This window comes from Volvox carteri (assembly GCF_000143455.1).
Source record: "Volvox carteri f. nagariensis unplaced genomic scaffold VOLCAscaffold_13, whole genome shotgun sequence".
NCBI lineage: Eukaryota > Viridiplantae > Chlorophyta > Chlorophyceae > Chlamydomonadales > Volvocaceae > Volvox > Volvox carteri.
In genome coordinates, this window is record NW_003307556.1 from 236,798 (window position 1) to 264,202 (window position 27,405).

General features: G+C 56.0%; 2 protein-coding genes across 2 annotated transcripts; both read right to left on the reverse strand.

Moving 5' to 3' along the window:
• Window positions 1-1,453: 1,453 nt before the first annotated feature.
• Window positions 1,454-14,037, reverse strand: VOLCADRAFT_104176 (uncharacterized protein; the record flags this gene model as incomplete). The annotated part of the gene is made up of 19 exons (XM_002949186.1): window positions 1,454-1,495; window positions 1,567-1,701; window positions 3,184-3,546; window positions 4,011-4,091; window positions 4,300-4,440; window positions 4,841-4,969; window positions 5,319-5,537; window positions 5,891-6,101; window positions 6,541-6,644; window positions 7,097-7,268; window positions 8,023-8,174; window positions 8,539-8,704; window positions 9,067-9,138; window positions 9,435-9,580; window positions 9,776-9,839; window positions 10,710-10,754; window positions 10,929-11,376; window positions 11,657-12,313; window positions 13,935-14,037. The coding sequence occupies 19 exons, from the start codon at window positions 14,035-14,037 to the stop codon at window positions 1,454-1,456; spliced, it is 3,450 nt and encodes a 1,149-aa protein (XP_002949232.1).
• On the reverse strand, window positions 14,007-24,053 carry VOLCADRAFT_104177 (uncharacterized protein). Its single transcript, XM_002949187.1, has 11 exons — window positions 23,547-24,053; window positions 21,834-21,994; window positions 21,090-21,189; window positions 20,276-20,386; window positions 19,522-19,601; window positions 18,897-19,085; window positions 18,574-18,640; window positions 17,846-18,079; window positions 17,093-17,353; window positions 16,244-16,393; window positions 14,007-15,775 (listed from the first exon to the last, which is right to left on the reverse strand). Exons 1-11 carry the CDS (start codon window positions 23,745-23,747, stop codon window positions 15,620-15,622), a joined length of 1,710 nt encoding a protein of 569 aa, XP_002949233.1. The 5' UTR covers window positions 23,748-24,053; the 3' UTR covers window positions 14,007-15,619.
• Between the last annotated feature and the right edge of the window lie 3,352 nt (window positions 24,054-27,405).

The window sequence follows — 27,405 nt, forward strand, 5'->3', positions numbered from 1 at the left end:
CCCCACCCATTTTGCCTCCTAAGGGGCCGGGGCCCCTGCATATTGCCGAGCCTTCAACGCGCCTCGCCTGGCCTCGCCATGTGCCACAAAACCCTAAAAAGCTGCACCACAGGCGGTGTGGCTGGGCGGGCCGGGCGCCTTATGTCCGACTGCCCCCACAAGCAGCCAAATGTGCGTCGCACGATGGACTACATCCGTGTGTTCCTATAGCAGTCCAGTCCCAGAGTCCACGACACTTGTACGGTAGCTGTACGGCCTTGGTGTTCCAGGTCAGCGGGGACACACTGTGTGCCATGAAGCACAGCCCAATGAGTTTCAAAGGCGTACCACGCCAAACCCTTGGGCCGTGTCCGGCTGTGTCCGGCTCACCCATCTAGGGAACCGCTGGGATATGCAGCTGCAGCAGCAGCTGCAGCAGCAATCGCTGGCACCTCGGGCAACCTCTGTCTCAAGTGCATGTATTCACTTTCGCCAGCAGATCCATTCACCGCATCCAGACCCATCCAATGCTTATACTTCGCCATGTGAATTCCTGGTTGCTTGCCGTCTGACGGGTACACGTCAGGCTGGACAACTAAACGCATATGCTTCCAACCACTCACCAATCGGTCCGTGAACTCCAATACCACACCTCCTGGCAATGGCCTGTTCATCAGACCATTCCACTCGTTCGTCTACCTCGTGTAGCCTCAGAAAACATAGAAAACGGAGGAGTAGTGTCCCCCATCCGGCCCCTTCGGGGTTGGAGAGGGACTCTGCGACCTCTTGTCGCAAAACTTGGTGTGCCACAGACTCACACTGCAAACGGACACGGTTCCCAAACCTGACAACCTGTTTGAAAACGTGGTAGTGTAGGGGTAGCTGCGACAGTTCGGCAAACAGGAAGCGATTTGTTGGTCTGGCAGCTCCGACAACTTGTCGCATGAACGATATCTGAAGCTGCACTGCTCCGTCCTTTAGGCATGCCTCGAAGCGCCCCTCCGCAAGGTTGCTCGCATCTCTCCGCCTCCTGCGCCTGTCCAAGACCTCAGCTAGCATAAACGGCCCCCACGCCTGACAACCATACAATAGTATTGCTCGTACCTGCGTGTCGAAACACCTCATCCTCACGTCTGGGGCGAACAACTTTAGCTTATCCAATTTGTACCCAACGCGAACATAGCTGCTCTAGCTGTGTCGTACAACTGCTGACGGCAGGCCCAGAACGACGTTCTGGCCCATACACTAACCCCAGATATCGTGCACTATCCTTAGCCGGTATGGCCTCACCAGCCAGCCTGAGCTCATCACACAATGCTTGGACAGCGCTCCTAGTGTCGTTGTCGCTCGCAAAAACGAGGCGTTCACATTTCGACACATTTGGACGCATCCCAAAATCATCACAGAACATGTTCACAATGTTGAACAGCTCCCCCATTCGTCCCGGTGTTGTTGCCAGAAGACCCGTGATAGCTCAGAGACATCGGTCGTGCTGTATGAAGTACGGAAGAAGGTCCTCCAGGTAGATGGGCAAGCACATCAGTAGGGAGTACCCTGAGCATCCTGAGGAGCGACAGTTTGACTCACATTCAGACGGGACTCCTGGTGAGGCGTGGCCTGGAACCTCTTGCTTTGCTGCGAATGGAACGTCCTTCTAGAGCCAGCAGACGACGTGGTCGCTTTGGTGTGCTTGAGATGAGACAACATGGGACGAGACAACTCCTGAAAGTAAATGCGGTCGATGTCACCGGTGTTGGCAATGCCGGGAAAGACGAAGATGAGAGTGTAAAGGTGCGAGAAGGGGAAGGATGCTCAACAGACAGTAGCGCTTGACCCGCATGCAGATTGTCCCACGACACAAGTGGGGAAACAAGGGCATGGGTACCCGCCAGTCCATGAGGGGTGGTAGTTTTACACCCTTTGTACATGTATGTTCGGTGCTGATACGTGGCGGCCTTGCAATGGCTTACATGTGCCGGGCTGCTACTTGTTCTATCTGATATCTGTCAGGCTGGGTTTCCATGTGGTTGGCTTTCAGCTATCAGGCTTATATGCAATAACGCCAGCACATCTAGGCAAATACATGTACGCATGCTGGGGTTGAGGTCATTGCCTCAAGACGTGTAAGCCTAGACGATGCTGCATCGACGTGTTTGGGGCTTAGCGTGTTTGGGGCTTAACGTGGCTGAGCTACAATGAGGATCGTCGCGTTTGCGGCGTGGTTCCCATACCACGACTTCACTCGTTCACCAGGAACAACTTGCACACGTTGTTCCAAACAGTGCCCAATTCGCTCAAGTGCCCTGCCAGTTGACTCCGTCGCAAAGATTCAACTGATCTGGAAACTTGAAGCAATCGTAAGCGCTATTCATCCGTCACGCCGGTCTGTAGCCAGCAAATTTTCGTCCCAAGCCTGACGACGTCCCCTCAACTGGGCCGGGGTTTTCAACATCGTGAGATACTCACTTACAGCTATCTGCCAACAAGAACGACCTGGGCTCCACTTATCGACCTTCCCACGTCTCTAGTCTCCTGCACAATTGAACCCACAGTAACCCGTGGCCTAATGGTTTCATGATCTCATGACAAGTTGACAATGCACGGCGCCGACGGGCCCTGACCCGTGTCGTAGCTGCAACCCCAAAGCGTTCAAATGTCCATTCAATTTGACATGTAACACTCCACACTCCTGACGGCTTCACCTTGGCAGTATCCAACACCCGCCTAGGAGACTGCTCTCTAAGCAGCCGCTCACGGCGGTCGCTCGGTAAGGCTTCTGCAAGAATGCGACATGTCCAGTTGCCCACTGCGCAAAGCATTGTTGTCCTGAAATGAATGAGCACAGCGCCATCTCCCGGACGGCCGCTACCCTAGCTGTGCGGTGGGACCCAGGTGCGTACTGAGGCCGCCAGCTGCTGCTTCCTCCTCCTCACCACCACCATCATCATCGGAAGCGCATGCTGAGCTCCTCCTGTGAGATTGGAAATCAACATGTTGAGCTTAGGAAGGTTAAGGAGGAAGACTTCCTCCACAGAGCCAGAAAGACGTAGGCAAGGGACATTGACCTAGACAAGAGATACATCACGGGTTACGTTCGACGGCTCCTATGCTTGTTCCATGTGGAAACGTCTGTGACGCACTGGGCGATATTAGTCATGCAGCGCCCATACACTCCCACATTCCTATATCCTGGCACCTTCTCACCTCTACAGCGCCGCTAGGATACGCGAACCCATTGAAGCTCTCGTCGATGATGTCGCCCCCGTACGGCACATCTGATGCTTCCGGTTCGAAGTCAGGGTCGCGGCCGTACACGTCCGCAGGCATTTCTGCAACGCCGCGCGGAGAACCCGGACCGTAGATATCGCCGGAAACCGGCGACTGGAAGGTTACAGAGCGGCGGCGCCCACCGTTCCCGTTTGCCGGAGCAGGCTCCAGCAAGGCAGGGACAGGGCCCGCCGCATTCCGGGCGTGGTGCTGCGCGTGAGAAGCAGCATTGGCCTCTTGCAAGATTTTCTGGAGCTGCGTAGAGCGACGCTCCTCGGCGTGCTTCCTCTGCTGCTGTCGCTGTTAACAGAGGAAACACAGGGATTCTGGTTGTGAGTAGGAAGTGATATCCGAGTAGTCGGAGGGCCTACAACATGCAGCGACATTACAGACATGATTTTCCTGCCGATATGCATTGGCTGCTGGTGCGTTCCTTTGCCAATTATCTTGGGGGAAGTTTGCATGGATGGCACAGCGGCCGTGTCTCCAGGAGGCAAGCCCACGCCGCCCGGGCCAACCTGATCCCACCAGCTAGCAGCCCGCTTTCCTTCTACATACGGTTACTCGCTATGGTTAAGGTGCGTGACTGGAACAGGAGATCGCGGGAGCTTCAGCCCATCCTCATCCAGCATTTTGTTTGGAGGAGGACCCGCGTTGGCCATTTCATATGCCTAACGTGTGTGTTACGCAAGGAGGTTCAGCATGTGCTTGACTACTCTGAAAAGCTCGCGCGGGCCGACATAGGAGCACGCAAAATCCCCCACCTGAAGCTTCAGCGCAGCCAGTGCTTTCCGCTGCTGCTGCTCCCTATCTTGCTGCTCGTTGGCGAGTTGCGCGCGAGGGACCTGCGGCCGGGCATGGGGTCGCATGTGCATGCCGCGCGACGAACAGTGACCGCTGCCCCTTGTGCACCATATGTTCTTGTTTTGGGGAACAAGCACCTCCGTACGCAATGCCGGGGTTCTGAGGATACAACGCACGTAGATGAATGACAACGTGCGTGAGCCCGAACTGGCTAGAGTAGCAACTGCTCGCATCGCAGTAGCCGCACACCTGCCAGGGTAGGACACGCGTCTCAAAGCTGAAGGGCCGCGGGACGGTGATGCCGGCACAGGGCCCGGGTGACTTGGGCTGCAGATGCCAGACCTGGGCCTTTCGCGCCTCATCCGCCTCGCGTTTCTTCCGGGCGAGTTCCTGCGGAAATCGTCGCAGAACGTGTCGAACAACGATATAAACGTGTTACTCAAGGATGGGCCACCAGCTGTCGCAGCAGCTACCCAATGGGGAACTTGTGTACAACATTGTCTGAGGCAGGGGTGACAAGGTAGACCAAAAATCGTCCCAGCTGAGCTCAGTCAGTCGACGCGCAGGGCCATGGAATCCCCTAAACAGCTGTAAATGCCTCTGCCGGCCTCAGCCTCCATTTCGCCCGGCCTGCCATTATCCCTAAGGAATGGCAACCGGCCAAGTAATTGTTTTCAACAGCCTACTAAAGCTGGGTTATGCTTCAATAGGTAAGGCAGGCAGGAACGTATCAAAGACGGCTTGACGAACCCCAGGGCTTCATCTTCCTGATGAGTGTACACCCACTCACCCTAAGCTCCATGTGCCGCCCCAGGCCGGGCACGGCAATTGGGCCTGTTGGCTTGGGCACTGTGCGGTTGATGGCAGGCGTGAAGGTGCACTCCTTCAGCTCCTCATACTCCCGCAACGCCCGGGCTTCCTGAAGGCGCGGACACCAACCGGGAAGTGCTGGCTTACTCAAGCGGAGCGGAGCACATGGCAACGGGCTGTGCACAAAATGTGGCAGGTGGCATCCGTATGCGCGTCCAGACGTCAGGAAAGGGTTGGCGAGAACCTGGTCCGTGCTACCGGATGGCGACTCAACCGGGTCTAGAAAGGCCGACAGTAAAGGTTGAGGCAGGTTCGGCTTAATTCACGGCAACGATTTCATCTTCACCTTCACATCCAAGCACAAGCTAAAAAAAAGGTAAAAGCCATCGTTAATGAGGAGCAGCGGCTTGGTGTGCACCACAGCCTTGATTGCTAGGGCCAGTAGTCCCCGGCCCTACCGTCAGGATGCTACTCCGCAGCTTATTGGCCTGCTCGTGGCCGTCCACCGATGCCAGCACCAGGCTTCCCCGCCGCTGCCGCCCCAGTGACGCGCTCCGTGGGTTGATGGCTGGGCGGAAAGTGCACTCGGCCGAACGTTCCACCTCAGCGGCCGCTGCTAGGCGTTCCAGCTTAGCTTGCCGCTCCTCGTTCCGATACAAATCAGTTAACGAGTGCCGCTGCGAAGAGGGAAAAGGCCAAGGCAGGCCAGGCACAGCGATTGACAACCTCTACATTGTTTATGTGGACTATAATAATTTAGTCCACAGCGATTAAAAGCGGGGCAGGTCCTGCAACCCGCAACTGCGCCCATACGACGATCAAGTCCAGTACTTCAAATGCGCACATACCCAGTCCCGCAACTGTACACAGATGCTGGGGCAGCGGAAAGAGATTTCTCTCCCGCGGCGTTCCCTCCCATGTCCCATGGCGCGCGCCAAATCGTGCCTAACGAACCCCAGATGCCGTAGGAAAGGTCATGCAGCCATCACGCCACGCCCACACACCGTCCCGTGCACCCTGCACAGCGTACCCTGCCAATTTTGCGGGACCGCTCGTTGATTTTTGGCGTGAAGGTATATTGTCCATAATGGTGTTGTTCCAGTGCGCCCCGTAGTGCCGCGCTGCGCTGCACGTCCTGGTATGCCAGTTTGGACAGCCTGTCGCCGTCGCCGACGGAGCCGGACCAGCACGGAACAGAGCCTCCACGTGGGGTGGTCCCCAGGCCGCAGCTGGAGGAAACGCTGAGGGTGGCCGATGCGGACGGAACCACAGCAAGCCACGTTTGCAAGGATTCCAGGGGTGGAGGCGCAAGAGGCAAAGGTGTTAGGAGCGTGCAAGCGACGCCGTGGAACAGGTCATGTGACATGACGGCCAGAGTAAGCCCAGGGGCCAGGTCACCCAGGCGCACAAAAGGACTGAATATGCCTACGAGTAGGGATTTAGGGGACCGGCCCTGGGAGTTGCAGCAGGGACGAAGAACATGACAAAAGCATGCACCTCATGCTGCGGGAGTCTGCCTCCCAGCGGTCCGCGCGCTGCGGTAATCACGACCGCCAGCCGACTCTACGTTACACATCGTGCCTGCCCCACAAGCAGCCAGTACCAACTTGGTGGTGCATGACAATCCACTATCCAAGTTGCGCCATGGACGTGTGTTCCCTCACTCTGTCGCTGGCTCACCTGCCGGCCCGTGATAGCAGTTGGGGTTGGAATGTGCATGTGGATTCCTCCAGGAGACTCCGGTACAGCGCGCGCTTCTCGTGACCCAGGGCTGCAAGATAGGCCTGTGGTGAAGAGGAGATGCAACGTTGCTACATATCTGCTGGGTTCCGTCATGAAATATGAATATGCCAAGCAGCTCCCCAGCAGGTTTTCGTCAGCACCAAATTTGTGACTCGTGAAAGGGCTGCTGGAGCCAGGTCAAGCAAAGGAAACCGCCTCACATAAAGCAATAGGCACCCAAATCGTTTCATTCCGTTCACAGCGAGGAGTGATTCCACGCACTAAGATGAAGCGGACACCGCCCTGCCAAACTGAACCACATTTGGTACCACCCACCCTCCCGCACAATTACCACGAGAGGTCCTTATCATGACGACCAATCGCGCAACACAAGCTCCTCCGCGATACAAAACCAGGTTCAGCAGCTTGCACCAGGTTCATTTGGATACGCCTGGATACGCCAGGTTTGCCAATCACATCCCCCTTCTTTTCCGACAAAGAAAGCCAATCGCACCTGCCGCGCCAGGAAGTCCTGTGGGAGGTCGGAGCTCTCAGCCAGCGCACGGCTTCGCGGGTTGATGGACGGTACACCCAGCGGTTGCTTCTGCAGGAAGGGGTTTCGCTGGTCCCGGGAGGTGCTCACGTCCCGCATGACTGACCCCTGCTCATCGCCCGCTTCACGACGCCTGACGAGAAGGACGCATTCAGGACGCGCTTAGGTATTGTGAGTAATGCGATCAGGACCACGAAGCGCTCAAGTCTCAACATTGCAAAATTCAGGCCATTTAAGCTATGGACGTCCCAACCATCCCATCCGGGCAGTTCCCTGTTCCACTGCAATTGTTCACAAGCCTTACAGGAGGCGCCAGGTATGTCGCGAGCGGCTACGCTCTGGAAAGCCGATCGGAATAGATACGGCGACGGCCAGCGACGAACCGGGTTCGGATGTTTTACCTATTCATGGCCACAGTGCCTACTGATGGTAAACCAAGGGGATAGCAACTGGATAAAATCCAAGCTATACTATCCAGGCTCTCGTGCATTTTGCCTGATGGACTTGGGCACACAAGCTTAGCTTTTGCCCATGGATCCTACAACAGGCAAGGGCTGTCCTAAGGAGTCAAAACCCAATGCAATCCACCTTACTCCCCGCAGCCGCTCCCCCTTCTCTAGTCTTTCAATCAAGAGCATGACGCATTACATACTTCGACGCCTCAAATGCACCCCGTCCACCCCACCCCGCTTTGCCCTCTTCACATTATGGTGATTTTTCCATTACAAACAAGAGCCCACATCGTCTACATTGACCATGCCGCAGCACTTTTCATTTCTACACTGCGTGACCGGCAGCATCGCCGTCATTCTCCACTAGTGAGCCACAGGTTCATTTGTTTAACACAGCATGGGGCACAGCATGGGATGCTGTGCATATGGACGCACCTTGCGGCTGCCTCCTGCGCCAAGCGGTACAGCCGCTCACTGGCGGGCAGCGCCGCCACCTCCGCGGGCTGTTGCCGCTGCCGCTCCGCCGCCAGCTGTGCGGACCGGCGGTTGACCTCCGGCTGGAAGGTCACCGAGCCGCCGCCTAGCTCCTGTCAGGAGTTATCAAGTTGGATCAGTGCAGGCCGATCAGGTCGTTGTCGGCCACACAAGGAAAGCGGCGCACATGCGAAAGCTTTTGAAGCAGCGAGCCCACATCTCGCTGCCTAGGAATGGTGAGTTTTAAAAAAGACCCTGCCCACGCCAATTGCAAGACGGATGCACTTTACAAGTACACTTAGGATGGCACCCACCTGCTCAATAACACGTGTCCTAGGCTCGCTAGGTTTTCGGCACATTCCCTGCTTGTCACATTTTAGGAAAAACGTACCCGGTGCTATTTTGGGGTGGAGGTCTACAACCCTCGTAGTTGGAATTGTGGACAACAACGAGGGACAGCCCTGTACTGAGGCTCACCATCTGTATCTGCGCTTTCGCCAGCTTTTCATTTCGACTTCGCAGGAGGTCAGCAACGCGCTGATGGATGGGCACGTACGGCGTCAATCCCCCGCTGGCCGCCGCCGCGCTCGCGGGCCTGCGCCGCGCCGCGCTGATGGACCTGCAGGCATCGTCCGGGATTTGCCTACAGGTTGAGACGGGTGGGAGCGAAACGGACCTTGAGGATTGCTTTGCTATCGGAGCAAGCGCCCTGCTCGCCTTCCAGATTCTTCCCTGCTGTACGCAAAAGCACGTGCAAACCTTGCAGATATCATCATACACCGCACGCCCGCGGCCTGGAGGTGGGTAAGTAAAGAGGGCCCTAGAGGAGGGAAAACCGCCTGTTAGCCGTCATGGATGCCAATTGCCCCGAATGGAAACCGAACCCCTTTCAACCCGGCGCTGTCCCGGAGCTGTTACCCGGAGCATATACCCTGGAATACAAGGGACGGCCTCGTTCCCGGTAATCACGGTTACCATTCCTCAGTCCTCAAGTCTGACACGCACCTAGAGCCACATTGTGGCTGGAAGGTGCAGCTGGCCAGCACTGCCTGCTCCCGCTCACGTAGGATTTCCTCCCTGCAGAGCCGATCGGGCAACCGTCCAACTTAAGAGCATAACCAACTGTTAACACCCAAATTGCAACGCAGCGAGACCCCGTGCGCCGTGACATACATACAAGTGACATCCAGGAAAACGACGAAAGCCGTTTCAGCCACATGGGGGAGCAGGGACGAGGAAGTAACGTAACGTGGTGAAAACACCACCCGGGCAAAGTCGTGCTGGTGATTTGACACGGGATGATAGAATAGTGTGTGTGTGTGTGCTAATCAGTTTGGAGCTGTTCGGCTCATTGAGGCGCTGTCTTTGCTCACCTTTTGAGCTGCCACGCGGGCTTGGTGCCGTACAGCCTGTCGTGCACCGTCTGGTCAGCACGGACGCGCTGGGCGCTGGGCGGCCGTCCGGTCTGCGGCTGAAACGTGCAGTCCCGCAGCTCCTCCTCCTCCTTTTCTTGCCGCAGCTGCATGGGCGGCGTGTGACGGCCAGTGACGGCGAGCAGGGCATTACAACATCGTTGCACAGCTCTTCAAACCAAATTGATGGATTCGCCATTGACGGGGAAAGGCAGGGGCACCCGCAGGCTGCAGGAGCGGCCGCACCATGGCGCACCATGTCCGCGGGTCCATACCTTTCAGCGGGCCCCGGCCAAGCTCACCTGCTGGCACCGCTTCTCCACGCGCTCATTGCGGGGCTTACAAAGCTGCTCCAGGCGAGTTTCCCTGAGGTGGTCCAACAGAACGGAGGTATTCGTTGGTGAGACTTCCGTAAGGGGCTTGGTAACGTACTGTCTCTCTCTCTCTCTCTCTCTCTCTCTCTCTCTCTCTCTCTCTGTGTGTGTGTTTCACACCTCGGTTGTGTTACCCAGAGAGGTGTAACGAGTGCCCATACAAGCCCTAGGCCCAAGAGAGACCCAAGCGCCTAGAGCCACAAGTTAGATATTGGACGTAATATAACGCGAAAAGTCCTAGTCAACTGAGTAATGGCGACAGGAAAGTAAAATTTTCAGCACATTTCCTTCGGCTTTGGGTAACATTTGCTAGGAAAGGTGTGGACTACCCCTCAAAGGAAGTCCACAGATGTTTTGGCGTGTTCAGCGCTCTGTGCATTCGGAGGGCATTTGTGGGCTAGCGCTTTCGGCAACAAGCAATGACCCCCGCGAACACCAGAGGAATTCATGCGGGGGTTGCCCCACCGCCCGTATCGCACATTCCGTCCCAGAAAACACCTTATTTGTACTGCTTTATCCACCTGGCCTGTCACAAGGGGAGGATACCCGCAAGCGTGCCCAACACCGAGCCCACAACACCCGAACGCATCATCCGCCTGGAACCCAGTAACTGGTCGGACCGTCATCCGAAAGAGGCTGTGCACAGCAAAGTCATGGCTGTCCCGAGGGCTACAACCGCCGGAGGTGAATGTTGACCCATTTTAGGCGACCCGACAACTCCCCCTCTCCTCCATCCGCTTGCCTGTCGACCGGAAGCAGCCGCTCCGCTATTTCCCGGCTGCGTGGGTTCATCCGCGGCTGGAACAGGAATCCCTCATTGGGGTCGGGGGACTGGCCCGGTGAGTTGCGGGTTGCCGCTGACTTGAGTGGTTGGGCGTAGTGGGGTGTCACCTGGGACTGCGATGGCCTGCGCGGTCAGCAGCAAGAGAACGATCGCATGGGCCAGGACTACAACGCAGGACTAAATCCAGTGTTACACACGATCATTCAAGGGTAAGGACAGGGTAGGAAAATGGACGCCAGGACTGCCAGGAGTGCAGCCTTCCCTTCCGTCCTTCACGCACAGGACAAAAACGCTCACCTGGGTTGCTCCCCGTGAAAGCGCGCGGTTGGAGTGACGGACCGGCGAGGGATGGCGACGCCCGCCTCCGCCGTTCGGGATGTGTGGGCGCGACGAGTGGGCTGCGCCTGCGATTGCTTGGAGCCATGCTGTGCCAGCAAGGAGGGCTGTTGCTGCTGCTGATGCGCCTGCCGTCGGGGGATTTCCAATGAGCCTCGAGCGCCATGGTGCGCAACTGGGCCAATTAGCGATTGATGCATCAGCTTTTGCGTCTGTTGCTGCTGCTGCTGTCTCCCGTGTCGGGGAGAGTGCAGCCGCGCCTGGGCGCTCCCCGGTCTGGATCCTTTATGCCACTCTCGGACGGTCAGGTTCGCTGCTTGTGGTTCGCGCGCACTAGAATATGATGACTCTTGGGAAACGGATGTCTGATCTCTATGCATACCCGAGTACGAGTTGACTTCGTGTCCCTCTGCAATGCAACGCATATGGCGGACGGCAGCGTTGGTAACGAAGTCAACTTCCACTGGCCAGCATGCCCCCTGGTAAATGCATCAGCCAAGTGATCCTTGTCAAGTGCAAACCAGAACTTGCGGACTGCCCCAGGCTACGGCTGGCCTTGGCCACGGCCGCAATCGTAGGCGGACATATACCCCAAAGTGGGTCCCTCGCGGAAAATGAACCCTCAACCAACCAACTAATACAGAGCTCCCATCCCCACCGGCTCGCACCCAAGTAGCCCTACGGCGTACCGCGGGAGATGCCGCCGATGGACGGAGATGCCGGCCGCTGCGAGGCACTCTGCATCGAACCGCTGGGCTGAGACTCAACCGCCCAAATGTCCGAGATGTCAAAGGGGCCATCCGCATGTGCCATGCCGAACACCATGTCCTTCGACGTGGGCACGCGCATTTCCTCAATGTTGAATTGCTTTATGGTTTGGTTCAACTGTTGCTCCAGCTCTGAAAGCGTGTGTCCGCCTTCGGAACTGACGTCATCAAACCCCATGCCCGCCTCGTTGTCGCGCGATGGTTCGTGTGCTTCCATGCCCTCAACGTCCGAGGGGTACTCCACCTCATACGCTAGCGAGGTCTGGCGTTGTTCCATGTAAGGCCCGTCAACCACCGACGAAATCACATCATAATTGCCATTAGCTTCATCCCCGTCTAGGTCTCCTGATGGGACCATAAAGGGAGGCTGCTCCTGCTGCTGCCAGGAGCCCTGCGCATAGGCGCTGCTGGCATCGCTTCCGTGACGATGGTGCCGGACAGGGGAGGCTTGCTCTCCTGCTGCACCGGATACACCGCCATCTGAAGCATATGGCGGCCGATCAAAGGCAAAACTCTCATCGCTGTCGGGCGATGAGAATGGTCGGCCACGCCGTTCCCGCTGCGCCGTAGCAGAGGCCGCTGAAAGTGGCACACGCCGGGGCCGCCGAGGGTTAAGGAGGGTTAGGTTGTGACAAGGTGCGGCTGCCGGAGCAATCTAAAGAAGCGTACGCTGTGCATGCATCACGAGCCTGAACTTTAGGATACTTGCCTTCGTTATTCTCCAGTGGAGCCCGCCCCGATGATTGCGCCTGAGCTCGTGCCCTCCGCTCTTCGAGTAACCGCTGGACACGCTCATACGTAGGCCCTCTGCCAGCTAATTCAGGATTAAATCCGATTGAAGAGGTGACTGAACGGCGCTGGCCGGCAGGGCCCTGTAGCCGGTCCGTCATTTGCGGTTCTATACCTCCAAGCTTCGGTTCGGGGGAACCCGAACCTAGCATATCCTAGGAGCCTACATGGGATGCGCTGCATATCCGAAAGTGAAGCATACTGGAACAGCTGTCGACGGGGTGTCAAATTTCAGTTGAAGCTTAGCAGCACCATGCGCAAGAATAGAAGCATAGGGCCCCAGCTCGCTTCTAGCCTATTAATGAATAGACTGGAATAAAATGATTAGGCAGATGACCGAACGCCGTGCGTAGTGGTCAACGCGTTGACCTTGAAATACAGTAACGCTCCGTAAAATTAATACAGAAGGCCTGTAGTCAACAACGTTTTACGGTCCGAAGATAATGTTGCGCCCGAGTGCAAATTTCCATGCCAACCAGCTTTAGAGTCTTTGGTGTTGATGGGCGCAGGATATATAAACGCTATAACGCTATAACGACCCACTGCAATCGGACATGTTGAGGAGGCGTTCAGGATGTTCGTGTACGAGGGACTCATATACCTTTCTCTTATGAGGATTTCGGCCCCACTGCTGATGCGTGGAAAGAGCCGCACAGCCGCAAAGCATTGTGAATATTTAGGTCCATGGTTGATATGGCTCGGCGAAGGGTCGGCAAAATGACATCTTGACATCTCTAGCAGCCGCTTTTGGGGGCTGGCGCATCTGACGAATGAGGGCAGATGGTCAGTGGCATCTTACCAGCTCCGTTCATTCCCTCGATAACCAACCCCTTTCCGCGCTGCACACGTACGGAGTATGTGTTCGAGACAGACCCAAGGGCCAACGAACTTCATCAGCTGTGGCTTCTCAAAAGCGCAAACTTCCCATACCTCTGTCTAGTGATATGGACTATGCTCCTTAGGTGATCTGCCTTCCAGGAAAATAGCCACCAAATCAGATCGAGAGGCGACCGCCCCTCAGCCGAACCGGACGCCTTGGAGCACAGCAAGCACCGAAAGCTGGCGCTTAAGTACCGAAACTCCTCTCTGGCATCTCAGAACTGTATTATGTGCGCAGCGGCCCCCTTCCGCCGTTTTAGAAGCGCACGGCATGCCTTTACCTTCACCAGTCCCTAACCCAACAATCAGATTACGGGTTTCCCCTGGGACCCTAAGTACGCCTTGGCGACCACTTTGCAACCTGCCATACAACACTCCCGACGTCTGTATCCCAACACCCTCCCCGTTTGGACTGCGGATGAGGTAGCACAATATGCTCCATTAAATGGATGGCCTGCCGTCCTTTATCATTTTTTTACATCGTCATACGTGTTGTTCTATGTACTGTACTGCGATATGTGTTGCTCTTTACCTGCGCAAGCGTTGCCCGGAGGAGGCGGAATGACAACTGAGGTGTCTGAAACTGCCAAGAGAGCGCCGGGCGCTAGCGGCGTGCCAATAAACACCGAAGACATAAAACTCCGCAGGGACCATGCACCCCGTCCGGCTAGTATGGGTGCAACACCCTTAATGACCTTGTCGACTGTCCCACGTAACTCCGTTTTGTAGGATTCGCGCGAGGGCGCTCACGTTTTCGGAGCCCCCGGCATTGGGCTCATATCGGCACGCACAGGATTCTCCTCGTAGGATGAAATGGCTTGAGGAGGAGGAGGAGGAGCAACGTCGCATTGAAGAAATCCCAAATAAATCAAAGCACTGGTAGAGACGCCGTGGTGGAACTCGTTCATCATACCTTGTCCTCACTCCGCAAAATGAGCAGTCGTGTTCGTCTACACGTGACACTGTTAACATAAATGTTGCTTGCGCCAGAGAGGCGACTAAAACGCATTCTTGGGAGTTGCAGCCTCCACACAGCTCCCACTACCCACGACGTCCCTAATGTCGTGAACCAATGCCAGTGTGCAGTGTACCACCACACCATCCCAGGGATAACTAGCAAAACCCGAATGATGCACGCGATTGCAAGCTGGAACCAGGCAACCATACCGGACAGCACAGCACACGCAAGTAAAGGGTGAGGGACCGCCGGTGTACCTGCGCAGGGCCACAGCCAGCCAAGGAAATGCATCAACCCCTACTCACCGCCTTTCCAAGTCACAACTGAGCCTCCCGGCAAGGCAGCTGAGACACGCCTCATTCCTCAATCCACAGAGTAACGTTAGAAAGCTGGGGGAAGATCACTCGTCAGTGACCTGGCAAACGTCGTGTGATGCCGCGACGTTCGACCTGGAATACTGGGAAGCCCCCCAGTCGCTAGACCAACTAAATCATCAAGACTATGCGAAACGTGAAGTCGTTCCTGTCAGACCCCCCTGGCCGGCGCTCCGTAAATACAAAGACACAGCTGCAGCTGCAGACCGTGCACCTACGACAGGCTTGCATCGTTCAAGTAACACCTACCATACAACAGTTGCAGTTTTCGTGCGCATAACTATGCGTTGTACTTATTCGTGATGTATCAAGTTTGTCGCAGTATAATCACGCGCAAGTCCGCTTCGCCCGCGCCGGCCCGCCCGTCCGCACGCCCTATGCCATCCGCCGCATTGCTTGGCACATAATGTATGTTCGGTTCATTCGCGCGCGGCCGTAAGCCAACCACCTCATAAGCATTTCCACCATGCAGCTGTACGTCCGAAAACTTCATCCGTTGTATCAAAGAATAGCGTTTTGAAAGCCGGAACACGCGCAATATATGAGACGTGGCACCACTCTTCACCGGCCCTAAGCCACCCAGTTCCGAGGCAACTCAAGACTGGCCATCCTTCAACTCACCGGGGCAGGGCCCGTGTCCCGAGCCCCAGCGACACACCCTCAGCCTCTTCATACCGGACCGCTCCAGCAGTAAATAATAACCAGCAGTAAATAGAGCCCTTTAAGGATTATTGCTTTGTACGTAGGCACTTGTCCATTTAATCTTTGCACATCACTCCAAAATTAGACACGTCCCGTAACCATTTCCGCCCCTTTGGCCGCCTAAGCTTTTAAGGCAGCTCGTCCGCGATGACCTTCATCGGCGGCTGATCGGTCTGCGAATACTTACGTCTTAGGCCCCAAACGATCCGGCGTTGCAGCCTGCTGGAGATTTCTGTTGGACAGATGCATCTTCAGGATCAGTCGCCGCTCCGCATCTGGATCGCTGAAAGTGCGCTGGCGAGCCTTATCCACGTGTGGATCGTTTCCAGGGAGTTCGGCCTGGTAACACGAATTACACACCAGGAAAATAATACGATCATTATTATTATGCGCAATAGAAAAGGCGCTCAGATTGCTGCGTTTTAAAAACAGCACCACGCGCACTCTGTTACGGGAGCTATTGGACCATCATCCCATAATGATAACAACAACAACAACAACAACAACAATAATAATAATAATAATAATAATAATAATAGTAGTACCCCCAGGGCTGAGCTGTGGCGTTTGTTAACGAGGCCTGGGGTGGTGGGGTCAAGGGTTTTCACCGACCCATGCACCGTCCGCCACCGCTAGCATCCATGTCGTCCCCAGCTGCCAGGGTAACTATCGCCCCACCTATGCGTCGATAGCTGGGAAGTATGGCAACACAAGGCAGTACAGGCGAGCTCGGGCTACACACACACCGTGGTGCACGCCGCACCGCCATCCTATCCCGCCACCGCGACCTTCCCCCGGCCTCCGTACCGGCTGCACGTCATCTGTGATGTAGTATGCGCCGCAGAGACGAAGCGCGAAGTAGCGTTCAAAAGTGCGCGCCACAGCGGCGATGTTGAGTAGCTGGTTTCGGAATGCCGGCCAGGTGAGATGTACGTGGCGATCGCGCGCCTTAATGGCCTGCATTCAAGGACCCAGGGGTCGGCGGCGTCGGTGGCGCTGGAAGGCTTGAGGAATCCGACGAGCGGGCAGCACGCAGGTCGTGAACGAAACAGTGGAGGGCTTACACGCTTGCACCCATTGCGCGTTGAATCTTAATCAGCCTCCTCACTGTACCTAGCTGTGGCATGGTGTTGGTGCCGATTAGGTCCGTAAGTGACCATGTTAGGAGGCGGCTGATGTAGGGGTGAAAGGGAATAACCCGCCTCCTACTCTGGCCATGTCGCCCACAATGTGTCTTTAGGCTTTAGGGGTTATTTCCGTTCGTGCCTCCGAGAGATGATGTACATCATGGAAAGCAGCTCCAAGAAATGCTGATACGTGGAGATACTGGTCCAAAGCCACACCCAACAAGTTCAGGCGCAGCCGAACTTCTTGACCCCTGAAAGGGTGGCGCAAATCGTCACATCGCCTACATCGCCCCTACTACTGACCCCTACCACTGACTTCCCCCGCGTCTTCACCCTCCCCCGCCCGCTCAATCCCCCCTCCGCTGGACACATGTCACGCGCTCGCACCAACCCCAACCCTGCAGCCGTCCTGCCGCCGTCCTGTTACCTCCAGAAACGCTAGTTAAAAGAGGGCGCGAGGACAACGGCACACCAGGAGGACAACGCCGGAGGAGGTCGAGCCGGGCGGGTAATCCATCCACCCACCCACCCGAAATTTGGAATAGTGCAGCTTGTCCTCCTTCTCGAAGATTCCTGGCTCCGACAGCGACGCGTTGAAAGTGTCGATGCCGTACCAAAACACGTTCCATGGCATCTCCCGCAGGCTGCTGGTCTTAAACCGCGCGTAGCGGTTGGCCCAGGACTCCCTTCCGCTGAAGCCAAAGGGCCGCACCTCGATCACCGATCCGCCGGGCTTCATGTAAAACGAGTTGGTCAGACCAGCGCCGTGCATCCCCAGGATGACGTCTACCTGTCTCGAGGCAGCGGTATTTCCGACAAGGGGCGGGTGGGGGTGTGCGCTTTCCATTCCGCAGCAACAAGAGTGGTCGGCAGCGGCGGCGTTGCATGCTACTATATAGCTCATGCCTCCTATTACTTTTATGACTTCCATGGCTTTGGTGACTTTCGTGACTTCTGCGACTCATACATCCCCTATATTTTAAGCACCCCGACGAGCAGCTGCTGGCGGTTCTGCAGGGCTTAGCTTCCGGTACTGGGAGCGGGACGGCCGTACTGGGCGCGCTGCGCAGTGGTCAGGTACAAAGGGCGCTGAGCGGAATTTGACCAGCTCCGCCCCAGACCTGATGCGGCGCTTCGCTTCACACACTGCCTTCTTCACAGGTTGGGAGCTACCAAGTCGGGACTGGGGCGCCGCCTCTCGCCCCCCCCTTCCGATGACCAACCTATCCACTCCCCACCACACAGACACAGGGCACCCAACCTCCGATACCCACCCACTCACTTGCCGCATCAGCCACACGTCCATCAGCTGGTTGTCGCCAAACACGTGCGCAAAGCAAAAGTACTTTTGGTACGGCACGTTCCAGTCGGCCTGCGGCACGTCAGCTCCCTCGGCGTTGTTGCAGCGCTGGATGATCTCGGCCTCATTCAGGATGGTGCGCCCCACCGCGGACTGATGTGGTGTGCGACTGATGAAGACGATCTTCAAAATGGAAGGATCATCCGGAATACGAACCTACGCAAAACAGGACGGAAAAAGGTATACCGCACCAAGACCTGAGCGAGACAATGCGACATATTCCCAGACCGCCGTCCGCAGCTAAGGACCCGTCAGCGCATAGAGCAGGCATAGTTGAGCGCCACCCGGCTTCGGAAGCATTTTCCAGGGGTGTGCCAGGAGGCGCTGGTAGCCTGTGTTGAAGTGCAGTGAACCCGACGTAGAAGTGCACGCTCAAGAGCACGCCGAGGTTTAGTGCAAGCTGCATCCGCACATCCACTCAATCTAACTTGAAATGCGGACGGCGGCTTTTGTTAGGTGGCCATGCATGCATGCATGCATGTATGCGCACGTATGTAATGGCATGTAGAGGGTGAGGCAGAGGGTCCCAGCGTGTGCGTGTCAAGGAAAAACTTCTCACATCCTCCACCGTCTCTTCCCTCGAAATGCGTCCTAGCCAGCCAGCCAGCCAGCCAGCCAGCCAGCCAGCCAGCCAACCATGCGCATCGCACCTGCTGCAACTCGAACAGGCGCTGCTCAAACGAAGCTGCCTGCGCCAAGTAATGCGGCATGTAGTGCCTGCGAAGGTGATACAGGACACGAAGATTACCCAGCAAGGGCCGCAAGGTTGTGAAGTTACGTGCTAACGGGCACATATTTACACAATGCGCAGACGGTCAGACGCGACCAGGCGTTGCATGTGACCCTTCATGTATGTGTTTAAGCGAATGAGCTGGGCAGTTGGGCTGACGTCGCAAACCCCAGGAAAGCCTTCACTGCTCCCCGTGACTTCGGAGCCTTGCATATTCAAACCTCGGTCCCCAGCCCCACCCACCTGACGACGTACTGGCCGGCGTTGTAGAACCGCAAGCCGTACCCGTCGTACCGAATACGACACCCTACGATTTGCTCGAAGCAGCGCACGTGGGTGCCCTCCCAGGTTGTGTTTGGCGGTGTGTCCGTCGGCCGGCGGGAAGATAGCTCTGAAAGCGAGACAACGCCGCGATCTGACAGCGAGTTGTACCTGTCGTACAAGCCGTACAAGTTACTCCATGTTCCGAAGTGCCGTGCATGTGTCGTACAGGTAACGTATGAGTGGCATGGCTGGGGCCGGGTAGCAAAGCACGTCGCTGGCGCAGCAGCTCAGCAGAACGTCAGAGCCAGGGCTTCAGGCCGCTCTCCCCGTGCCGGAGAGCGTGGGGGTGGAGCTGAGGTACGACAACACGACACGAGACTGGTACATACACAGCCTGACTGGCACGTACACATACACGGCAAAGAGCACAAGGCGCAGGCCACAGGCCGCATGTGCACATGCCACGAAAGAACAGTCACTTGAACCAACAACACCCCCAAGGCCTGAAACAAAACCCGAACTACCCCTCGCGCAGCAACAGCTTGTGGCGCTGTCAAATCGGCTTTTAGGCAGGTGAGCACCTCCCCAGCATATCGTGCCTTACCAAAACTTGGTGTACGAAGGCACTTTGCTGCCCGGCGGCACCCCGGGAACCAAAGTCACGTAGCGGTTGAAGAAACCCGCCTGCAGTGGCCGTGCATCCACACATTCCATCCTAGGTTAGTCGAGTTTAGTAGTCCACGAACAGCCAATCCAAAGCCATGTGGTGGTGGTGGTGGTGGTGATGATGAGCAGCCCGGCAGATAGCCCAGCACATATATGGGTGTTTGATTGAGCTTCACATGCCTTCTGGATCTGGATTTGCGTAACTACCCCGCCCCACCCTTTTCATAAGAAAGGGATGTAACTGGAATCCAGCTCTTCGTACACGAGCCATGGGGGAACGGAGTCCTAGGGCGCCAGATCAAAGGAAAGGGCATCCGACATGAACTGCATCGGCTCAGGGGGGTGCACAGCAGAGGGCTGTGGGGGCCTTATTGCCTCGCCTTGTAGCCAGCCCGATGATGCCGTTCCCAGCTCACTTTCCGACGTCAAGTAGGCGCACATTCACCGCCAAGGGCCCCCCGCCCTCCTCCCTCTACAACACCCCAGCAGCTCGCTTCTCGTCTATCTCGGGCCGTCGTGAAACCGCCGACCGTGTGCCCGGCGCCGGGGCATGACTGCGACTTATGCCGCTCTCCTGCCCGATCCGGCCACCCACACGACACTGACAGCATCCCCCTAAGGACCCCCGGTTGATTTTTTTCCTGCCTATCATCCTCTTAATTCATTTTCCCCTCCACCCATCCTTCACGCACCTCCTGCAGCGTCACCAGCTTCTCAAAGATGTAGCGATACGTCTCAGCGGCGTTGTAGGGGTAGTGCGCGTACAGCAGCATCGGCAGAGTGCAGTTGGAGAAGGAAGGTTTCTGTAGCGGGGCAGCAGAAAGCGAGGGGGGGACGAGCACAAGGTGCGTGGAAGGGGAAGGCCATGTGGGGGCAAGCATGCGTGGATTGCGTGCGGGGTGGCGGGGGGCGCAAAGGCTGCGGGTGTGGATGCGACACAGTCCGCGAGGTAAAGCGCGAAAAGGTTGCGAGCGAGGCTGCAAAGGCTGCAATTGAAAGTCCGAGACAAGAACGCGTCCCCATTCAGGAAGATGGGCCCACCCTTTCCCGCACGGCAGTTTGGCAATACGTATCAGGTCTTCAGGTTTTTGAGGTGGTGTAAAATTCGACAGTTCCTTTCAGCACAGGAAAAGTGGTCCTTGGCAGTGCAGGGGGGTACTTGTGCCGCGTCTAGCAGTTCCACGCAAAGGACCCACCCCCGCAGACACCCAGCTCTCGGCGCTAATGGTCCCAGCGCTCCCTAGGCCCCACAGCAACACCCTCCGTTGGGCCCCGTCACCGCCTTCCCTGCCTCTCCTGGCCCCCCCCTTACCCGCCCCCGACACCCGTCCAAGAACGAGGGCAGCGCGACCCGCAACTTGATGGCTACCTCAACCTCACGACGAATATGGAAGCAAGACAAGGTCACTCCACTCCCAGTGCTGCTGACGCCCCTCCTCCTCCTCCTCCTAGCTCCTCCTCCTGCCACCCCCGGCCCCCACGTCCTATCGCAGACCCCCATCTCACCCTGAGCTCCTCCTCCTCTTCCATGTCGTTACTCGGCCGGACGTACAGCGCCGGGAACCGTAGCGCTGAGCCCTTGCGGTACCGGTCTCCAATGCCGTACCTGTACGAGTACAGAGCGCGGGGGGGGTCCAGCCACAGCAGTCAACCACCGGCGCGTTGGCTAGCTCTAGCTGTGAGTGGGGGAGGCTCCGTGTATTGCGTGTCATTTAGGAAAGGTCAGTATAAGTCTGGTGACGCGACGGGCGGACAGCAGTATTCGGCAGGGATGTCGCGGCGTGGAATAGCCTTCCCCCTGTCAGCCTGAGCAATGTGGATGATGACCGCAAGACGGAGCGGCGCTGAGCAAAGTAACGACGGTTTCCCCCGGCTCCTCCAGGATGGCCCATCCCACTTTCCGTCAGTCATGTAAAAACCTGTAGCTCTCTCCCCCTAGTGCTGATGGACGGCAAAAGACCTTGTGTCAACTCCACGCGGGGATAGGACTGGTGGAGAGTGGTACTAGGGGGCAATAGCGGGGGCCAGCACACATGCCGTGTTGAGATATCCCATGCACTCCGCATGGAGGAGCGCAAGGCCCAAGCTCCCAATAGTTTCCCAAGCACCAGTCCGAACCCTCAGGACTTCCCCCACACACACACACAGACACACCGATCAGACCGGAAGTGTAACCGAGGCGTCATCGATCACCAGTGTGACAATCACGGCAGTGCGAACCGAGTACGAACCGGGTACGAACCAGCCTACCTGGAGGGTATGTTGTACATGATTTCCGTCACGTTGAGCGTAGGCAACGTGCCCATAGAGGTGGTGGGGTGTACTTCAGGATCGTACGACACGATGACGTTTTGGTCGACGCAGGCCTTCTTCCAGACGACGCACTGGTAACGGTCCTTAGTCATGTCCACCTACAGGCCGGAGGGTGAACGTCGGCTTAGGGCCGTGGAGGTGTAAGGTTTTTGGATGGGTATGGGGGCACGGGCGTGAAGTCGTGAGCATGGAGCCATGGGCGTGTAAGGGTGGAGACGGCGCAACGGCGTGGAGGTCTATTTTCCTATCTTGAGGTCTTCAAAGATCCTTTTACCTTTAAAAAAAGGGCGCTAGATAAGGCCTCCTGCAAGGCACGGCGCCCACACATGTGCGCACTCGACATGGGCAGAGGGATGCCCCCGTGGGCCCTGTGTGGTGCCGCGCCTCCCAACCCCGGTGCCGTTCAGTTGGGCGCCGAGTTACCCGAGTGGTCCGGGCATGCTGTGTATGTGTGGCCTTGGGAGGGGGTCTCGCCGTCCGCCCCCCCCCCCCGGGGAGCCCCCTCAATCGGTCCACAGTGGACCACACGGCGCAGCGTGGAACCCCCCCAGAGGCCCCCGCGCCATTGCGGCCTGGTGCATCCGGCTGGAAATGTAGCCCGATGTAGAATGCCCCGCTCACTTTTGCATATGGCCCGGTGTGTGTGTGAGAGAGTGTGTGTGTGTGTAGTATCCTGGAGGGCATATCACCTGATCTGCATCCGCCGATCGGTACTTTTCTGAAAAAGTCGCGATATGACATTGTGTGTGTGTGTGCGTGTGTGCGTCTCTTGAGACACTGACAGGCTACAGTCAGCCTCGCCTGCTGCTGGTTGTCTCTGCTTCTGGGTGATAATTGCAAGCTGCTGCAAGAACACCGGGCTGCAAGCCTGTGGCCCTCTACCTAAGGCTTGTTTCATCCCTCTACCTGCCGGGGCCCCCATTCAACAAATGCACTGATGATGATCTATTTAGACAGCATTCACACATTCACATCGCCGTCATTCGTACCGCCCCTGGCCGGTTTCCTTTCCCTGTTGACGCTTTGAACGTCGTCATTCCGAACTTCCCGTCTCCAACAGAGACAGCGCAGTGCAGTGCCGCGCCTTCTCTCACCCAAACCCCTGTGTCCGGAACAGGACCCGCTCTGGTCTGGATGCCTCGAACACCCCCAGACGCAGCACTGGCCCACAGTGCTGCACTCCCCGCACACATCCCTATCCATTGTACCGCATTGTACGGCACACTGAAGATACCTGTAGACATCCGTACACGGTAGCTTCTCACACTTCTCACAACCAACGCCGGGATATCGTTGGTACCGCTGGGGCTGGGGCTATGGGTGGGATGCCGGCTGGGGGAAGCGCCACCGAAGTGAACCCCAAGAACAAACCCGCACGGGAATACGAGCAAAGACAAGCCCGTGACATTTTTCCCATCCGGCCTAGCCCGGCCCGTAACCCAGGGTATTATGCCATTTTCTCCCCTCCCCTGCACCGCGCTGAAACGATTTTCGGCGCAGAACAGCGATGGATCATCCGTGCCTGGCCTGCATCAGTTGTTGCATGGCACCGCTTCCAGCGTCCCCCTTTCCTAGGACCGCTCCACCGTGTTGTGCACTTATGACTTGCGCCTAAGATAAGCTACCGGGCGCGCTGGACTAGGAGCTCACCTCCGGGAGAGGACAGCTGTGCTCGCCTTGCAGCAGGGTCCGAGTGCTCACTGCTTCGCCGCGTAGACGCCCGCTGCCAGGATGAAGCACACGAGACGCTGCGGTGTATATGTTGTCGACTGACGTTGCTGCCGGGTAAATGCTGAGCATGGCCATCAGGAGGGCGAACTGCCGCCGTACGCCATACATGCACGGCAGCATCCTCCAGTTCAACTTTTCCTGACGCTTATACGTGTAAGAAAAAATAGCTTTGCGTGCCCACTGCCGCCGGCGGGATTGTTCAACCGCCGGCGGCAATCCGTTTGGTCGCAGGTTGCAAATGCTTTCACACAAATACTGCGCCAGCTCAGCGTCACGCAGTTAGGTATTGTTACAGCGGTCAAACATGGCCTTTATGCTCAAGTAAGGATTGTATTGTCAAAAATCAGTAAAAGTTACGCGACTCGGGCCAGTCCATTAATCGATGAAGTCTATTGATGATGAACCTTATTAAGCGGACTTAAATATGGATTGATGCCAAGTTACTAGCAGTTCCTTCCCATTCGCTCTGCTTCCAAATAGCCGCTACTGCGATGAAAAGGCTTGAGGATGTTTACCATGCGCGATGGGTAGTTTCATCATGGGCATTCAGTAAGCTAGTTAAACAGAAAGGAGCTACCCAATAACCGGGAAGCGTTTCGGAATGTCAGACTGATATGCTCCGGGACCATGTACTAACGCTTGCTGCAAAATGTAAACAGCATCATTAACAATTACCCAGATTTTCAATGAATCTACATGGAATAAAAATACTTGGGATAAACCGTTTCCAAGCTAACGCTAGCAAATCGGCGAGGTAGGCACTCTACATTTCACCGTTACATAGGTCCTGGAAGCTGCGACATGCACCACAACACAGGTTGTAGGGCAGGGCGTATGTCATCAAGACTGTCCTTGAAAACACCGCTGGAGAAGGGTACGGTACCCGGGGGGGGGATCCTTTGTGCGATAGTGGGACGTAGTGACCCCGCCTACTCAAAGGGGCTGCACAGAAGAAAATGAGGTGGCGTCCGATGGTCTTATTGCATGTGCACAGAAACTTGGCGGCCACGAAGCAGAAGCAATATAGTTTTTCGTATGGCTGTAGCCGCCCCTAAAAGGTATAAAACGCCTATGCCACCGTTCCGGCCACCCCGCGAGTCACCGTAGAAAAGCCAATAAAGTTTAAGAACACAATGTATTATGGCCAAGCTTAGCAACTTGCAAGGAATTGTACGGACAAAGAAGAGCAGGAAGGTACAATCGGTCTCTGCCGCAAACCCGTCTCCCCACAGGAAAATGCTCACGCGATTCGCCCTTCAACGGCCATGGCGCAAAATTTGCCATGTAGCGCAAATTCATAAAGTCACGGATGCATCCTAAGGATGGATTTTCTGAGCGACACGTACGTAATCCTCGGAAATTTGGGCTGCGGACTTTCACAACTGCTGCCGAGTTCGTTTTATCGCTTAAGGGGCTCACTACTCCCATCAGTGCACCGGTACTTCCAGCTTACCCCGCTTTGTTCACCTTATTCGCCAGGTTTTTTTTGACGTTTTTTGTTACAAGCTTCAAGCTTGTACGGTCCAGACGAGCCAAAAGGCTCATGAACTGCCGAACTGGAAACAAGAACTTAAAAAGGAAAATGCCAATACCCAACAATAACAGATTGATTAATCTTCAACGTACTGCAACCTGCATCTTCTAATGTCATCCAGGACGTGCGCTAACCCGCGTTGATCCTTGACGCCCATAATCTCGATCATGCGGTCCCCAGGAGTAACCGCCAGGTCCCAAAGCTTCAAACGGATATTCGCATACGCAGGACAATCTAGCAACACATGACATTCATCCTCAACAGCTTGCCGGTTCCCACAGACCCGACACCACCGGGCAGACCGTTCCCTACCGTGCGGTCGATTAACCGCCAAAGGCCAAACACACATCCTGAAACGCATCAGCGTGACGTGTTGTTTTGGCGAGATATAGCCGCTGCCATGCTTGGGCAAACCCATCCAATGCTTATAGCGACACATCTTCACCCCTGGTTGCCTATTATCTGAAACAAACAAAGCTGGATCCACTGTCAACCGCTCACTTTCCCAGTCATCATCAAATCGGCTCCGAAGTTCACAGATCAACTGGCCTACATCTTGAACGTGTCGCCAGAGCATCAACTTTGACCTCAATGTCGCCTAAGTCGTCCACACCCGTCCGCACGTTATGACCCATCAACTCAAGGATCTTCAGGACTTTCACTCCCCATCCATCATACGTCATGCCAGATGATAATGCCAACCGCAGTTCCTCCCGAAAACAATGGTGATACACAGAACCTTTTGCCTCAACCAACCTGTTCCAAAAACGAAAAATTAGGTTTGCCCAATGCACTTGCAAAGGGTATTGACCCAACTCTCTGAATAGTAGCCGATTTGTTGGCAAGCCAGCACCACTCAACTGCTTCAGGAAGTTCTTCTGCAGTTCCACCATCCTGTCCTGCAGTGCAATCTCAAAGTAACGAGATCGTGGTTCCTGGCTGCTAGGGTAACCGCGCTCCAGGATGTCCAGAACCCTTAACGGGCCCCAAACCTGTACCCCATACGACAGAATAGACAAAACCTGGGCATCAAACGCTTTCACCGCAACAGCTGGGACAAAAAGCCCTTGTCACTTAAGCTTACTAACCAGCGAGAAGAGCACCTTCTGGCCTGATGCAAACAACTCATCTGTGCACGATTCGAAAGTTGAACCCGGTCCATAATGCAGGCCCAAATATTGTGCGCGCTTCTTCCAAGGTAAACTCTTGAGCGCGTGTCCTGTAGCCTCCCTCACACTCATGGTAACAAGCCCGTACGAACCCAAAACGTGCATAGCCTTACGTGCCTCCAGGTCCCGATGAAAATACAACACCTCACACTTTCCCACATTTACTCTCATGCCAAAAGCTTCGCACCATTCCTTTAGCGCACGCAACAATGCCATTAATTGCCTGTGCGACCCAGCAAAAAGACTAAGGTCGTCAGCATACAACAGCAAAGGGATACGCATTCTGTTGCTCATGGGGCAATCAGAAGCAGCCATAGCATCTGTTGCAAGCCTGTCCTTAGCTTCTACATAATCCGCAAACCCTTCCCCAAATATGCCGTAGAGTGTTGGACTTATAGGACATCCCTGCTTAACCCCCTGAAACGAGAAAAACGAATCTCCTAGAACCCCGTCCACGTTTTCCATTTATGCGCTTCCATAGGGCCCTCGGGTCCCCGCAACATTCCTTGAGGAAGGTCTCATATCGCTTTACCCTGTACGCTTCGATAGCTTCATGCCGCAACCTTTGATACCGAGTACGCAACCTGCTGAATCTGCTCCACTCCTCAGGATGATCCAGCATAGCGTTTGTCCGCATCTCAGCCTTCTGAGCCAGCATAGCATTTCGCGCTGCAGCGCATTCCTCTGTCCACCAGGGGGCATCAGAGGTCTTCTTCGCAGCCGAGGCTGCACACCTAGGAATCCTACCCACTTTTTTTACCACGTCCGACAAGGTGTTGAGGATAATCTCCACCACCTGGGTACTCGTATACTCCCCTCCTAACTGGGCGGTGGCTTCTGCAATCCGTTGGATAGAGGCAACATCGTCTGTCTTAAAGCAATGCATGTATTGCTCAATTCTGTCCATGTCGAACCGAAGCCCCGCAGCTGCCCTGCCTTTCTGCTGGGATACACCAATATCGAGATCTAGTGCAACTGGGCAGTGATCACCCATCAACCGTCCCACTCCCGGACCAAAATCCGCTACAGGAATTCCCAACACCCGCAGCCAACTGCAGTATGCGTACAAACGTGC